Source organism: Polistes dominula, unplaced genomic scaffold, assembly GCF_049000335.1.
Source record: "Polistes dominula isolate Pdom_NZ unplaced genomic scaffold, Pdom_raw_medaka contig_25, whole genome shotgun sequence".
Taxonomy (NCBI): Eukaryota; Metazoa; Arthropoda; class Insecta; order Hymenoptera; family Vespidae; genus Polistes; species Polistes dominula.
Window position 1 is genome coordinate 4,352,400 of NW_028301094.1, and position 17,826 is coordinate 4,370,225.

Here is a 17,826-nt window from a genome sequence, read left to right on the forward strand (position 1 = left end):
GACCTTTCTTTTTTTTTTTTTTACAAAGTTGGAACTTGGACACTTTTTCCACATTTTCAAAATTTTGTTCGAGATTTCAAATTTTCCCGGGGCGTATGATAATTTTCTTGCCGCGTACGATAATTTTACGCCCCTGTGTCGATCAAACGAACTAAAGTCTCTGGGATCACTGCTGTGACGTCACATGCGCATGCGCACGAAGAATCGCGTGGAAGAAAATCCAATTTCCTGACATCACTGTATAAAAATACGAGTAAAAGTTTTAAAGTATAAACTCATATTCACCACGTGGGTAAACCGTTACCATGGCGGTAAGATATAAATTAATCTATGTATATATATTAATTAATTTTTTTATCTTATAAATCTTTACTGTATTTATTTATTAAATTCTTAAGAATTATTACAATCATATATAATATAACCTCCAAATTATATATGTTAACTAATTTCTTTAAAATTTATTTATTAATTAATGTATTTATCTATATCTAATATAATATAATATTATATTATATTATATTATATTATATTATATTATATTAGTATATTATATTATTTTTCTGTTAAAATTTAAGAAAAATTAATTATAAATGTTCATTTAAAGACGTTGACATAGCAACTATTTGTTTGATCCATATTTGCATGATGTAACTTAACTATTATTATACAAATTTTTATTATTATTCATAGACTATTGCAACGACAAAAGTTCAAGAAGTTCGTGAAATCACAAGAATTGAACGTATTGGTGCTCATTCTCATATTAGAGGTTTAGGATTAGATGATGTTTTGGAAGCTCGCTATGTAAGTTTACTATATTATACTTTTTTTCTTTTACTTAACAATCATTTAATAACGACAACTTAATTAAATTGGATTTAGGTTTCTCAAGGTATGGTTGGTCAAACTTCGGCTCGTCGGGCTGCCGGTGTTGTCTTAGAGATGATAAAAGAAGGAAAAATAGCAGGACGTGCTGTTTTATTAGCAGGTCAACCTGGTACTGGTAAGACTGCTATTGCCATGGGATTAGCTCAAGCTTTAGGAATTGATACTCCTTTCACATCCATGGCTGGATCTGAAATTTACTCTTTGGAGATGAGCAAAACAGAAGCTTTAACTCAAGCTATAAGAAAATCTATAGGAGTTAGAATAAAAGAAGAGACTGAAATAATAGAAGGCGAAGTAGTTGAAATTCAAGTTGATAGACCTGCTACAGGTGTTGGTGCTAAAGTTGGAAAATTGACATTAAAGACTACAGAAATGGAAACAATTTATGATTTAGGAAATAAAATGATTGATAGTTTAATGAAAGAGAAAGTATATATGTATTTTTGTAATATGCATATATATATATATCACAATTATTTTTCTTTATTTTATTAATATTAGTTTATTGTCTATAGGTGCAAGCTGGTGATGTTATCACGATTGACAAAGCAACTGGAAAAATAAATAAATTGGGACGTTCATTTACGAGAGCTCGTGATTATGATGCAACAGGATCACAAACAAGATTTGTACAATGTCCTGAAGGCGAATTACAAAAGCGAAAAGAAGTAGTTCATACTGTCACTTTACATGAAGTTGATGTTATAAATAGTAGAACTCATGGTTTTTTGGCATTGTTTTCTGGTGATACTGGTGAGATTAAATCTGAAGTAAGAGATCAAATAAATGCTAAAGTTGCTGAATGGCGTGAAGAAGGAAAAGCGGAAATAGTACCAGGAGTATTGTTTATAGACGAAGTCCATATGTTAGATATTGAATGCTTTTCCTTTTTAAATCGTGCATTAGAAAACGAAATGGCTCCAGTTGTTATTATGGCAACAAACAGAGGTAATTTATAAGTTAATCTAAAATCAAGTATACAAATTACTTTTTTACTAATATGAGTATACTTATTATTGTTAGGAATTGCAAGAATTAGGGGAACTACTTATAATAGTCCTCATGGCATTCCCATTGATTTACTTGATCGAATGATTATTGTCCTTACAACTCCATATCAAGAAAAGGAATTGAAAGAAATTTTGAAAATCAGATGTGAAGAAGAAGATTGCGAAATAGCAGAAGATGCATTGACTGTGCTTACAAGAATTGCTTTAGAAGCATCTTTGAGATATGCTATACAATTAATCACAACTGCATCTCTTGTTAGTCGACGTAGAAAAAGTACAGAAGTAAGTAAATTTAATTAGATAATAGTATATTTATGAAGGCAATAATATTCATTTTTGTTTCTTTGCACTTTTAGGTTAGTATAGATGATGTTAAACGAGTTTATTCTCTATTTCTCGATGAAAGTAGATCAACACAATTTCTTAAAGAATATCAAGATGGTTTCATCTTTAATGAATTACGTAAGTAATATTAAATAAAAGATTAGTAATATTTGTAAGAATGATCAAAATTCATAGCTCTCCCCGCTAGCAATTTTTAAGAGAATATTACGTAATTATAACTTATATCCTTACTTTCCTTTTTTCTTTTTGAGAATTTCAATTCTTTTGTTTCTTTTCTTATTTTTTTTTTTTGCCAAAATTAACTTATAAACAAAGATCACACAGAACAGAACTGCTTATTTCTTTTTTACCTGATCAGATCTTTAATTTAGAAATGTTCAAATCAACATGTTCTCCCATTTTTATCACTTACATAAACATAAACGTGCACGCTGTGGACACGTATTACGTTATAAAGTTTTACATATTAAAGATTTATTTATTAAAACCTATTTCAAAACGTATGTTTATAAAAATGGCCATATAAAAATGTAAATCTATTTTCTTTTTCTAGCTGAAGAACCAATGGAAATTGCATAAAAGTATGTTGTTAAACTTATTCAATTATAATTAATAAATCGATTATCTATTAAGATTGCATACAATTTATTTATAAATTTTTTACTATGTACCTTGTTTCATTTAATTTACATTTATATAGTTAAGGTTGTTCATAGTGTATCTTTAAATAAATTTCATTTAAAAAAACCTTGGTGCAATCAAATACAGAAGTATACAGAAGCTCACAAGTCTACTTTTCGTGTAACCAAAATTATTTTAGTTATCACTGGGAGCATCAATAGGCGATAATAGGTAATTAACGTGATGACGGTACAATATTATCAAAAAATTCAGTATTCTTTGATCTAGTACAGTTATATTGTAATAGAATTTTAAATAATTATATTTAATTTTTAGTGTATAATCAAGTGTGTGCTTTCAGAAATGCATTTATACTTATATTTTAAAAAGTAGTTAATTAAGGTGTTCAAATAGAAAAAAATCTCAAAGATTTGTTGTTAAATCCAGCGATTATTATCTGTAAGAAGAAAACAACTATATTAATCCTACAATTAATTGTTACAATAGACTAACATAAAAATCGTCCAGTTCGCAGATAGACTATTCCATTTAATTCTACATTTATTTTTATCAAATCTATTTACTGTTGCAATAAAATTAAATATGAACGTATGATTTAGTAATAACATAAAATATATATAAAAAACAAAACGGGCGAATGGAGAAAACTCCATAACGTTGAAGTACATCGATTGTACAACAAACCGGATATTATCAACGTTGTAAAATCACGCCGATTAAGAAGGGCGCGCATGGTTGTCATAATAAAACTTAACATTTTTTGAAAATATCTTTTTCTTTTTTAGACCAAATCACGTACTTCAAGATTCTTTGTCAACTTCTTAACTATCTATATTAGTAATAGAACTTTTTGACGGTTCAATCCCAAAATTTCCATGAAAACCATGTTCCTCATAAGCGACATGCTTTGTCGTACCATAACTGTTTACAACGTCGTAGAAGCTGCTAGTTGTGGAGTCAACGAATTAGGCCTGTTTTACCGTTTTTTGTTTTCTTTTGCTTTTTTCTTTTTTTTATACTTGAAATTAAGATGTACATGACAAGAGCATTTAGTATAATAAATTCTATCGTTAACGGCCATACTGTGCTGAAAATACAAGTTCTCGTGGAGTCTCGTGACGGCGCTCAAATCGTAAAGATGTGCTTAGTTCGTGTAGTAAATAAACAGTATTAAGTAATAGTAGTTTTCAGTTTTTTACTGTTATCTTGTATTGATTGATAATAATGGAAGCAATTTATCTTTTATAATGTTGGATGAAGACGATTCCAATATAAAATTTAACGTTAGTTTATATAAAGATAGACCTAACCTTAAAAGTTCGCAGAAGAGAAAGCATAGGGAATTCACTCATGAAAGTGATGTAACAAACGGTGGTAGACAAAAACCGGCAAAAATGGCTCTGTCTGAGAGTCTTGAAAAGCAATACCAACGAGTAATTAGAGAATTAGGAGACAATAAATCTCAGTGCCTTACTCAACCTAACCTTGTACAAAAAACAACAATACGTCCAACTGCACTTAATACACACAAAAGTGATTCTAACATAAATATTCACAATGATGTGGAAACAGTGATGGATGATGACGATCATGTACGATCCGATGAGGTGGGTTGCGATTTAAAAATATGGGAAATTCCGAAAAAATCTTTATCTCCAGAGAAGAAAAACAAAATAGCTCTTACGCCTTTAAATACAGTCTCAGTAAGTAATAAATTTGATAAACTATCACAGAATACTAAACCTAATTATTCCTCTGAATTAACAATACAGAACAATGATTACAAATCTAGCGAGCAAAACGAAAACAAAAAAAGGGGCAACAAACCACCGCCTATTCATACTATAGACATTGATGAGCAATTAAACAATGTAAAATTGTTTAAAATGCAATTAAACAAGTAAATTGCAAAACCTATAACAATGAAATATTAGAAGCGACTGCAATCTCCTTAAAACTCAAGGACGAGAATCTTATTATAATAAGTGCATATGCAACTAGTAGCATTAATAAGAAAGACTTTATAGTAGAATTAGAAAAACTATTTATGATACTGGATTTAAGCAATCCCTCAAACTATTATCTCCTGGCAGGGGATCTTAATGCTAGACATTTAGATTGGGGAGATAACATGAGTAACGAGAGAGGAAAAATATTAAAAACTTGGATCGATGATAATAATACAATAAATAGATGCACCATAAAAGGACCGGACCAAGCAACGTATGTGCATGGAAAATCTTTTCTTGATGTTATTATTATTGATTCTAGATTATCGATCAATCTAAACGGAGAAGATAAAATTATAACAGCAGATTATGAAAGTGACCACCGTGCTTTGATAGTGCCCATCAATTTAGATCATTTCTCTAACGAATTACCAATAAATGAATTAAATAAGGAGAGATACGTATTCAGAAAAACTAATTGGATTAAATTCAAAAAAGTAGCAGCGAAAGACTTCAATATCAATATTCCAGTAGAAAGAAATTTAAAAAATACAGAAATAGATTTTTATATAAAGGAATTAGAGAATTTTATAATAGGTAGTATGGAAAAAAGTATACCGAAATATCATTATGAGAATAGCATGGAAAAATATAAAAACAATAAAATCAAAAAAATGTTAAAAACCAAGTCGACTCTTAATTCTATTATGAGAAGCTTTAAGAGGGATCAGAAAAAAAATAGAGCTGAGATCGAGTTAACTAACATATTATTGAAACAAATCTCTGAACTTATTAAAAAAGAATACACTTCTACTTATAATCAGTATTGGACTAACGCTGCAAAAAAAATTAAACATAATGATTCCTCCTCCTTTTTTCCAAAACTTAATAAACAATTTAGAAGTAAACAAGCTACCTCGATAGGCAACCTACTCTTATCAAAAAAAGACCAGGAAACTATAGACAGAATAGAAATCAAAACATCGGAGATCGACCAAACTGATGACCATTATGTAGTAAGTGACCCGATCCAAAAATTGGACTTAATTGGGGCACACCTGGAAAGAGTTTATAAATCAAAAGAAATGAAGGATGAATCCAGATTGGACAATATAATCAACAGAGAATATGATAAATTAAATAAAGACAGAAAAAAGTGGAATGGCATCTGTGAATTCAACAGTGAAAATAAAGCAAACGATCCGAAAAATAAATCCTTGAAGGAGAATTTAACATACCTCTGTAATAGACAACAACTTAGTAAAATAATTAGCAAATTAAATAATAAAACATCTTCAGGAGTGGATAACATTCCTAACATAGTGATTAAACATTTACCTGATAATGTAATAGAGTGCTATGCAATATTATTTAATAACATTCTTAATAATGCATATTATCCAGTAGGTTGGAAAAAGGGAAAAGTAATGCCATTTTTAAAACCCAATAAAGAAAGGAATAATGTTAACAACTATAGACCAATTTGCCTAATGTCTAATATAAGTAAATTATGTGAAATAGTCATTAATACTACAATTAATCACATTACAACAATAAATAAAACAATACCAAATCATCAATTTGGATTCAAATATAAACACTCGACAGTGCACGCCTTCGATTCTGTCTGGATTAAGGGGCTATTGTACAAAATGTTAAAAAAGAAATTTCCTAATGAACTAATTTACTTATTTATGGATATGTTCGATAACAGAACTTTTATAATCACAGATGGGACTCATACCTCGGGTAAAGAATTCATAATAAAGGATGGTCTGCAACAAGGAACAGTGAATGCACCGATATTCTTCAACGTGTATAATAGCGACATATTGCATTTATATGGTATGAACGAAGAGGAAGATACATCAGCATTAGCATTCGCTGATGATTTCATAGTATATATTACAATGAATAAACCATCTGAAATCCAACAAAAACTAGAGATTAAGGTAAATCAAATAATTAAATATTATAAAACTTGGAAACTGAAAGCCAACCCGCAGAAATGTGAGACAATTTTATTCCGAAGGAATTTAAGCGAAATTGCCAAATCGGCAAGAAATTGGAGAGTGTTGAGGAATTGAGTAGGCTTATTGAGAGGAACGTCGAGCATTTGCTGTGAGTGGTCAGATTTATTAAAATTCGTACGTGTACACCGCGTGTCGGTTGAGATTCAAATGAGAAGCCGTTGAGCGAACCACGTTCCGAGTTTTACAGAGAAAATATTACAATGAGCAGACTAGAGACGGCCTGATTATATTAATCAGATAAGATCCGAACGATGAAGATTGTATTAATCCCACCGAACTTGTACTTTTGTGAGAAGACGTATAGCGAGGTTGAGAAGACACGTGTAGTTGGAACGAGATGTAGAGAACTAATGGATGACATTTGAGAATATAATGAGAAGACACGTGTTGTATATGTGATGGCAAAGAGATGACTGACTGACAAGCCGGCGTCACGGCGCTTCTTCAACCGCCGTGATGAGTTATGGCGAGTCTGCATTGAGCGGCAACTGTCACGAGTTCTGATTGGGCATTAGAAATCCCAAACAGAGAGATTTTCAAATAAAAATAGAAAATGAAGAGACTGGATAAGAAATAGAAATCAGCTTCTAATAAGACCTATAATAACGTATGCCTGCCCTGTATGGATGAACTTTAATGACTCAACTGCTGAAAAACTCAGAGTATTTGAAAGAAAATGTTTACGTGCTTGTTATAATTTGTACAGGTCCGCAGACACAGGATATAAAAAATATATCAGCAATGGTACACTATATAGAAAAGTAAATATTAATAGAATTGATAATTTTATTATCAAGCTCACTCGAAATTATTTTGTTAATATAAAAAAGATAGATAATAATAATCTAATAAGATCAAGTGTATACCCGAATAGACAATATCATGAAAGATCGTTTGAATCAGGATTTATTCCCCCTGAAGCTTTTATAACAATGGACCAGGATGGATTAATACAAAACTAAAATAATGTACCAATAATATACCACATTTATAGAAATAAAGCCAATAAAAAAATTACTTATAAAGACAGAATAAGAAATAAACAAGAAGTTAATCTTAGATACTCGACAGCATTACCAAAGAAAGATATTATGGACTTCTCAAGATTATCTAAAAAATATTGGTGGATCAGTAATGAGGATAACTCTATACAAGAAATTGAACAATAGCCTGCCCAAAGACTTATTCGTAGTAAGCCTATATGCAACAAACTCGAACAAAGCAATATTCATAGAAGAACTCAACCAATTACTGACAAAAATACAAGCCGAGAGCCAGGACTGTGCGTTCATAATAGCTGGAGATTTCAACGCAAGAAGAACCGAATAGGGTGATCACGCTGACAACGAAAGAGGCAAATACCTAAGAAAATGGGAGTACACCAAAGCCAATAAGTTTGGAGTAAAAATATACTCAACCACCACACCAACACGCATGGATAGCTTAACATATTTGGACATCTGCCTAACCAACCTCCAAGCTATAGATCTAGAAAACGGAAGAATAAAGACACGATCATACGACAACGACCACCAAGCCCTCCAGTTCATGGTGAAACTGCCAAACGTTGCAGAAATTGATAAGGTGAGAAATGAAAAACATAAATACAACTATAAGACAACTAAATGAAGCAAATTTGAGAAACAATTACAACGAAACTATACATCCAAAATCCCGGACAACAGAAACCTGGACATTGATGAAATAGATAGCAGCATCTCTGAATTGAACAACGCAATACTAACAACTATAGAACAGACGGTACCAAGATTCAAGCCTCATAACAACATAAACAAATACCTAAACACAAAAATAAGAAAACTGCAAAAAAGAAAAACAGAGTATCTCACAACACTACACAAGATGCAGCGAAACAACCCAACCACATGGCGTAAAGAAATAATAATAACTAAGATAATTATCAAAGTAATAAAAGAACAATTGAGAAAGGAGTTTGCAAAGGCAACTGCTAGCTATTATGAAGGTCAATTAAGGCAAATAAACCATCGCGACACAAACACGTTCTTCCCTAAGATCAATAGACTACTGAGAAGTAAGAAATGGATCAAGATTGGAGACTAGGTGCTTGATGACAGTGATCCAATCATCGACAAGCTAGGAGTTAACACGGAGATAACAAACACGGAGGGCAAGGTAATAGTTACAGACGGAATAACAAAACTGAACGTAATTGGCAGCTATCTAGAAACAATCAATTCGGCAAGATACCTAAATAACGGCACAAGGCTGAAAGAAATAGTCGACGCAAGTGCGGACAAAATTAGACAAGAACTAGAAGAGAATAGAAGAACGGGACGCACACCACTAACATTCAGTGACGCCAACAAAGCATCGCAGCCGACTTGTGAAACAGGCATCGCCTACCTTTGCAATCGTAACACCCTCGGCAATATATTGAAGAAGCTCCCGAATAAAACCTCTAGTGATCCAGACAATATACCAACTATAGTCCTAAAACACTTACCAGCTAATATAGTAAACGACCTCGTGGTAATATTTAACAACGCCCTCAACCACACATACTTCCCGAGGATATGGAAAAGGGCCAAGGTGCTGCCAATTCTAAAGAAGAACAAGGACCCAGGAAGGGCGTCAAGCTACAGGCCGATCAGTCTGACGCCAACACTTAGCAAAGTATACGAGTCAATCATTACCACACAATTCAGGAAATTCTGTACAGACAAATCACTGATCCCAAACCAGCAATTCGGATTCAGACACAAACATTCTACAGTGCATGCCGTCCACTACCTACTAAATTATGTAAAGGAAGAACTTCACTACAACCAGCTAATAGGAGCACTGCTGATCGACCTGGAGAAGGCCTTTGACTCCGTGTGGCTAAATGGGCTGATATTTAGGCTTGTAAAACTGGGATTTCCAACGTGGCTGCTCCTGGTCACCTGGGACATGATACACGGCAAAACGTTCGTGACCTGGGATGGCACTAACACCTCGAGCATAATATTCAACATTGAGGAGGGACTTCAGCAGGGCACAGTCTCCTTCCCATTATTTTTTGTAATTTTCACACTATCCTTATTGAAGGCATTCGACCTCAACAAGTAAAATAAACGGGCCGTAGCCTTCGCGGATGACGTGATAGTATGTGTAGCCGGAAAGACGCCAGACAAGATCAGAGGGCAACTCCAGGAACTCTTCGAAAAAATCGACAGGTTCTACAAGATGTGGAACTTAAGAGTAAACCACCAAAAATGTGAAACCATCTTAATCAGAAGGACTTACGATCACCTGAGAAGCTACCAAAAATGTAACATAAAAGAGTTTAGAATAACGGCAATAGACCCAACTACAAATGAGGCAATTCAAATCCCACATAAAACCAGGGTGAAATATCTTGAAGTGCACATCGAACAGCTTGCAAAACTTAACGGGCATCTAGAGACTCAACTGAACAAGGCCCGGGCATCATTCAAGGCAAACAATAGACTGTTCCACGCAAGAGGACTAAATGGTAGAGCCAAGGTTATATGCTATCAACTGCTGATCAGACCAATACTGACCTACGCGGCCCCCGTATGGTGGAACATCAGTGCGTCTCTAATGGAGAGAATAAGAACATTCGAACGAAAGTGTTTGAGAGCGTGCCTTGGGGTCTATCGAACCAGCGAGTCGAACTATAGGAAGGCCATCAGCAATAGAGTTCTTTACAATCTGGCAGGGATCCCCCGAATTGACAACTTTATCATCAAACTAACTAGAGACTACTTAAGCAAACTACCAGATAGTACAAACAACGAAATAAAAAAACTGGCGATAATAGAGGACAAGATGGTAGTAACTAGGAACCAAAACTCAGCATGCATCCCACCACAGGCGTTTACTTACTACGACAAAATCGGGGTGATCCAGGACGCCAACAACCGACCGGTAATATACCATTGGCGACGTCATCAAGCCAACAAAAAAATAGAATTAAGGCCTGAAGACGATGTCTCGCCAAACACAAACTGGTTTTACTCTATGGCAATCCCAGACTGCGACAGAATGGACTTCAGGCGACTAAACAATAAATACTGGTGGCTAACTGGAGAGCCAGCACATAGGAAAGAGCTATTGGAGAGAAGAAAGAAAGGCTGGACTGAACTAAGAAGACTGAATAGTTAATTACATAGTCATATTACCTTTAATACCTAAATACGGTGATAATCAATGTGATATAAAACAAAATGAACATAGCAAATAGGTTAATACTTAGTATCTTATACACATATCTCCTTTTTTATTTTTTTTTATTTTTATTTCTTCTTTTTTCTTTTTTTATCTAATATTACCAGAGTCAGTGTGATGTTTTTTGCTATTAATTTACCTTTTTCATCACTAGATTAGTTAGTTTCTCTTAAAAATTTAAGCTTAATACTAGTTAAACGAAACCAAAGAGAGTATTGTTTTATTTAGTTAAATTCTGTGCAATGTTATACAGATAAAGTGTTAATTAATGTAAGTAGCTCCAAGCGCAGAGACAAGCATTAAATAAAGTTATCCCTAGTGGGTAACAATTGAGCAAAAAGGCTTGTTTTTAAGTATTATTTGCTGCCTAGTTATAAGTATATATATGTAAATAAGAATGTATTTTTGATAAAGCAAATAAACTTTTTTAACAAAAAAAAATACCGTGCTGAAAATACAAGTTCTCGTCCATAGTCCGACTCGGACCACCGTGCGGTTCGGACGCGTCCGTGAGTTCTTGTCCGAATTTAACAACATTCACAAAGCAAATTAAGAATAACAAACTGAAATCACGTCTGTGATAGATATTGATTGTAAATTTTCAAATTGTGCAATATAGATCTGTGCAATTTATAAGCAAAGTGATAAAATAAAAAATTAACGATTCTAACCTCCAAAACGAAAGCGTAGTCTCTGATGCATCGGAGAGCGAAAAATGCCAAATTAATGACTTCATAATCAAAACTAATAAAAGAAAATTACAAAACGTAGAAGTTTCTAATATGCAATCTAAGAAACAAAAAAGCAAAATGTTGGAAGGGGACATAACCCTTAATGTACCTACATCTAACAAATACAGCGTTCTCAGTGACATGGAAACGGATGACGAAGACTCTGACATACCAAAAAGTAAAAACGACGCTCATCGCACTGATGATCAACTAAAAATACATAAAACTAAACCAGAAAGAAACCCTCCACCCTTGGTCATACATGGAGAAATAAGTGAGCATAGCAAATTCTTAAACGCAATTAGTAAAATACTAAAAGATAGATTTTACATAAAGTACAGGAAAGGTTACACAGAAGTGTATACTAAAACGAAACAAGACTATCAATTATTAAAAACGCAGTGGCAAAGCAGCAGCGTGCAATTTCACACGTTTACAGAAAAAGACAATAAAAAACGTGTATTTGTAATAAGGGGGCTTAATGCAAATACAAACATAACAGAAATTATACAAGAACTTAATGATCAAGATATTAACACTAGCCAAGCTAATTTGATGAAAAATACAGCGAGCCCACTTTTTATGGTAACATGCGGTGCTAACATAACCTTAACACAACTAAAGCATAAAGTACGGTACCTTAACAAGACAAAAATCACTTGGGAACCATACATGAACAAGAAAAGAATAACTCAGTGCCATAGATGTCAAGAGTGGGGACATGCAACCTCGAATTGCTATGCAGAACCGGTCTGCTTAAAATGCTCCAAAAATCATCTTACCAAAGATTGTAATAAATCCAAAGATGTACCTGCTACTTGTGCCAACTGTGGTGGAGACCATCCAGCAAATGCAACAGTATGTAAGGCATACCAAAGAAGACTCAATCTCCTTACAAATAAAAGCAATAGTACTAATATCAAGAATTTACAAAAAGGTAGGGTGTCCACACAAACACTCCAACTAAATAATGACAAGGAATTTCCACTTCTTAAAACAAAAGTACCTACTACAAATCCATGGAACGCCACGAGCATGTTATTTCAAAATAAAAACACACAGAATGCATATCAAGAAAACACACACATAAACACTACTACTAACCAAAGCTCTATATTTACAGAACTATCATCAGAAATTAATAAAATAAATCAGATTTGCAATATTAATGTAATGCTTAAATTAGTAAAAGAATTAAGGGAAAAACTAGAAAAATGTCACAATAGAAGGGAACAATTTTTGGTATTTGTCAACTTCTCTGAATCATTGGAGGCACAATGGACAGATTAAAAATTTGTAGTTGGAATGCAAATGGACTAAGGGGAAGAATGGGCGAATTAATAGAGTACTTAGATAGAAATAAGATAGATATATTATTACTTAATGAAACCAAATTTACTTGCAGGGATAAATTAAAAATTAAAAGTTATATTTGCTACAGAAAAGAACGGGATAACTCCGCAGGAGGGGTAGCTATTTTGATTAAAGATACTATTCCACATAAACCACTCAGTATTAATACTAATTTAACATTAGAAGTTGCTGGAATAAAGCTGTTAAGCGACATCAACATAATATCCACCTACAGAAGGCCTTGCTGGACTCTCAATGAACAGGAAATTAATACATTAATGAACACAGGAGAAAAAGTATTGATCGTAGGAGATCTAAATGCAACACATCTTGCTTGGAATTGCAACAGAATCAACAAGAGTGGGAAAATCTTACATGACTTTACACAAAATAATAACTGTGCAATAATGTTTCCGAATGAACCAACCAATTACCCTCCCAATAATACAACACCATCAACTATAGACATAATAATAAATAAAAATGTAAGAAACATTTCAGATATAGAAGTACAACACGAGCTAAGTTCAGATCATAATCCAATAATATTTTACCTTGGAGCTCAGCACAAAAAATATAGAAACATAAAATGCTACATTTACGAAGAAGCAGACTGGGGAAAATTTCGACAACTATTAAATTCCAGAGTACAAATTACATCAAAACTAACGTCCTCACAAGAAATAGATTTAGAAGTACAAAAACTTACAAATAATATTAACTATTGTGTTCAACAAAGTATTCCTATTAGACAAGTAAGTAATACTAATGATAGACTGCCTTATGATATACTAAATTTAATTAAGAGTAGAAATAAGATAAGGAAAAGGTGGCAACGAACTCGAATGCCACAAGTCAAAATAGAATTAAATGAAGCAAATAGGACTATTAAGAGAAAAATAAGAGAATATAGAAATGAAAAATGGAATAAACAACTTAAAAAACTCAATCCCAAGGATAACTCTCTTTGGAGAATGACAAAAATCTTCAAGACAGAATACAATAGAATACCTACACTAGAGAAAAACGGTATTGAGGCTATAACAACAGAAGAAAAAGCTAATCTACTGGCTTCACAGTTCGAAGATGTGTACAATATTAATCTCACAAATAATACAACAGCGCAGAAAAACGTTATAGAAACAGTAAAGAACTATTTGGAAAGTACAGTAACCAAAGAAACTCAAAAATACTACACCAACCCTAAAGAAATCACTCAAGAAATAAATAAACTACCTTCGAAAAAAGCACCTGGTTTGGACAGTATACAAAACATAATTCTTAAAAACTTACCAAAGAAAATAATAGTACAGATAATGTATATAATAAATGCATCGATTAAATATGCTCACTTTACATCTCACTGGAAAACTGGACTCGTAACTCCGATACTTAAGCCTGGCAAGAAGAGTAATGACCCAAGTAGTTATAGGCCAATTTGCCTACTAAGTACACTAAGCAAATTAACAGAAAAAATAATATTAAAACGATTTCATAACCACGAAAGTAAACAGGAAATCTTAATAGATGAGCAGTTCGGATTCAGGAAAAATCACAACACGGTACAACAGGTTACAAGAATAGTAAACGACATTAGCATCAACTTTAACAGAAACAAGGTAACGGTGATGGCATTGCTTGACATAGAAAAAGCATTTGATAAGGTTTGGCAATATGCCGTATTATATAAAATGATTAAATACAAGTATCCGGACGTTCTTATTAAATTTATACACTCTTATCTTAAAGATAGACATCTAATAGTAACAGTAGACGGCGAAAAATCTGCCAAACGTAAAGTCAGAGCAGGAGTACCACAAGGATCGGTTCTCGGTCCGAAGCTGTTCACCATCTTTATAAACGACATACCAAAATTTGAAAAAACTAATACTGCCTTATTCGCCGACGACTTAGCCATATACTCACACTCATTCTCAGCAATAGTAGCAGCGAAGCAATTGCAAATACATATCTCCTTACTAGAAAAATATTATAGCAACTGGAAAATAAAAGTAAATGAAACCAAAACAGAGGTAATTGTAATCAGTAAAAAATACAATAACATAAAAATCTTCCAGCCAATCACAGTATATGGCCATCCAATAAAACCCGTACATTCAGTAAAATATTTAGGAGTCCATCTTGATTCCAAATTAACATATCATATGCATATGAAACAAATTATAACGAAAATATATGCAGTAATGAAGAAATTATATCCACTATTAGTAAGAAACTCACCACTATCGTCTTCAAACAAAAAACTCATATACAAAACAATACTAAGGCCTATAATCACATATGCTGCACCTGTCTGGTGCAGTGCAGCTAAAACACAAATAAAGAAATTGCAAATTTTACAAAACAAATGCCTAAGATTGATACTTTCTGCAGACAGATACACTCCAATTATACACCTACATGATGAAACAAACATAGAATATATGGATGATTATATTAAACAACTAGGAGAAAGATTTTATGAAAATCAATTAAAGAGCAATAGACTATTACGAGATATTACTAAATTAAGAAGCTACAATATGCCTTTCGAATATAAGCATAAACTACCTTATGATAAATTACACATCTTTAACACATTCATAGATTAATTACACATAAAACTAGTACATTTCCGAAAGTAGGTTTTTCTCATATTGTTTTCCTACAGACACTTACTTACCAATTTATACACCACATCTGATAATGTTAACTCAAACCAAAGAATAAGATTAATAATATTAAATAAGAACTGTAGATTAAACTCTTAGATTAGAGTAGGTGCTACAATCTAAACGTAAAACTGTTAAGTGCCTTTATATATTTGTAAAAAATGTATTAATGTACATAATATTGTTATTATTTTTGAATAAAGTTTAATAAAAAAAAAAAAAAAAAAAAAAAAGTTCTCGTCCGATCACTTAAGTCAAGCAGCACTGGGCACGGTTAGTACTTGGATGGGTGACCGCTTGGGAACACCGTGTGCTGTTAACACCTTCCTTTTTTTTTTTTTATTCAATTTTTCTTTATAATGGTTGTCATAATCAAACTTAACATTTTTTGAAAATATCTTTTTCTTTTTTAGACAAAATCACGTACTTCAAGATTCTTTGTCAACTTCTTAACTATCTATATTAGTAATAGAACTTTATGAAGATTCAATCCCAAAATTTCCATGAAAACCATGTTTCTCATGAGCGACATGCTTTGTCGTACCATAACTTTTTACAACGTCGTAAAAGCTGCTAGTTGTGGAATCAATGAATTAGGCCTTTTTTACCGTTTTTTGTTTTCTTTGGCTTTTTTCTTTTTTTTTATACTTGAAATTGAGATGTACATGACAAGAGCATTTAGTATAATAAATTCTGTCGTTAACGGCCATACCGTGCTGAAAATACAAGTTCTCGTGGTCTCGTGACGGCGATCAAATCGTAAAGACGTGCTTAGTTCGTGTAGTAAATAAACAGTATTAAGTAATAGTAGTTTTCAATTTTTTACTGTTATCTTGTATATATTGATAATAATGGAAGCAATTTATCTTTTATAATGTTGGATGAAGACGATTCCAATATAAAATGTAACGTTAGTTTATATAAAGATAGACCTAACCTTAAAAGTTCGCAGAAGAGAAAGCATAGGGAATTCACTCATGAAAGTGATGTAACAAACGGTGGTAGACAAAAACCGGCAAAAATGGCTCTGTCTGAGAGTCTTGAAAAGCAATACCAACGAGTAATTAGAGAATTAGGAAACAATAAATCTCAGTGCCTTACTCAACCTAACCTTGTACAAAGAACAACAATACGTCCAACTGCACTTAATACACACAAAAGTGATACTAACATAAATATTCACAATGATGTGGAAACAGTGATGGATGATGACGATCATCTACGATCAGATGAGGTGGGTTGCGATTCAAAAATATGGGAAATTCCGAAAAAATCTTTATCTCCAGAGAAGCAAAACAAAATAGCTCTTACGCCTTTAAATACAGTCTCAGTAAGTAATAAATTTGATAGACTATCAGAGAACACCAAACCTAATTATTCCTCTGAATTAACAATACAGAACAATGATTACAAATCTAGTGAGCAAAACGAAAACAAAAAAAGGGGCAACAAACCACCGCCTATTCATACTATAGACATTGATGCTAAAAATCTTAACATGATTCTTAAGAATTATGCGGAAATGAAATATGGTTTAAGAACAAATAACTCAAATAATACAACAATATATACATATGACTTAGAAAACTATGGGAAAATAATGAATATCTTGAAAGAAAAATCAATAAAATTTTACACATACACACCAAAGAGTATGAAGCAGAAAACTTTGGTTCTAAAAGGTATCTGTTGCAGCTACAATGTAGATGAAGTTAAGAATGAATTGAAAGCACTAAACGTAAAGGAGATAGAAATTACAAAAGTGTCAATCTTAAAAAATAATAAAGGTAATGAAACATCTTTAAACCCAATACTTTTAGTGAATCTGACAGGAGAAAGCAAAACAAAAAATCTTATACAAATTAACAAATTGTTTAATCAAATAATTAGATGGGAACCTTTCAGAAACCCGAAAATTTATCAATGCCATAGATGCCAACGAGTGGGACATACGAGTTCGAATTGCAATCTAGAATACCGTTGTGTTA

The 17,826-nt window shown here is 32.6% G+C and overlaps 1 protein-coding gene and 1 long non-coding RNA gene across 2 annotated transcripts; one reads left to right on the forward strand and one right to left on the reverse strand.

The window, feature by feature from the left end:
- The first annotated feature begins 154 nt into the window (after nucleotides 1–154).
- rept (RuvB-like helicase 2 rept) lies at nucleotides 155–2,878 on the forward strand. Its single transcript, XM_015315940.2, has 7 exons — nucleotides 155–311; nucleotides 694–807; nucleotides 886–1,320; nucleotides 1,407–1,839; nucleotides 1,915–2,183; nucleotides 2,258–2,363; nucleotides 2,800–2,878. The coding sequence occupies exons 1-7, from the start codon at nucleotides 306–308 to the stop codon at nucleotides 2,823–2,825; spliced, it is 1,389 nt and encodes a 462-aa protein (XP_015171426.1). The 5' UTR covers nucleotides 155–305; the 3' UTR covers nucleotides 2,826–2,878.
- On the reverse strand, nucleotides 2,868–16,670 carry LOC149031224 (uncharacterized). Its single transcript, XR_016177915.1, has 2 exons — nucleotides 16,383–16,670; nucleotides 2,868–3,324 (listed from the first exon to the last, which is right to left on the reverse strand). It is a non-coding gene; the product is annotated as an uncharacterized LOC149031224 (long non-coding RNA).
- Nucleotides 16,671–17,826: the final 1,156 nt, after the last annotated feature.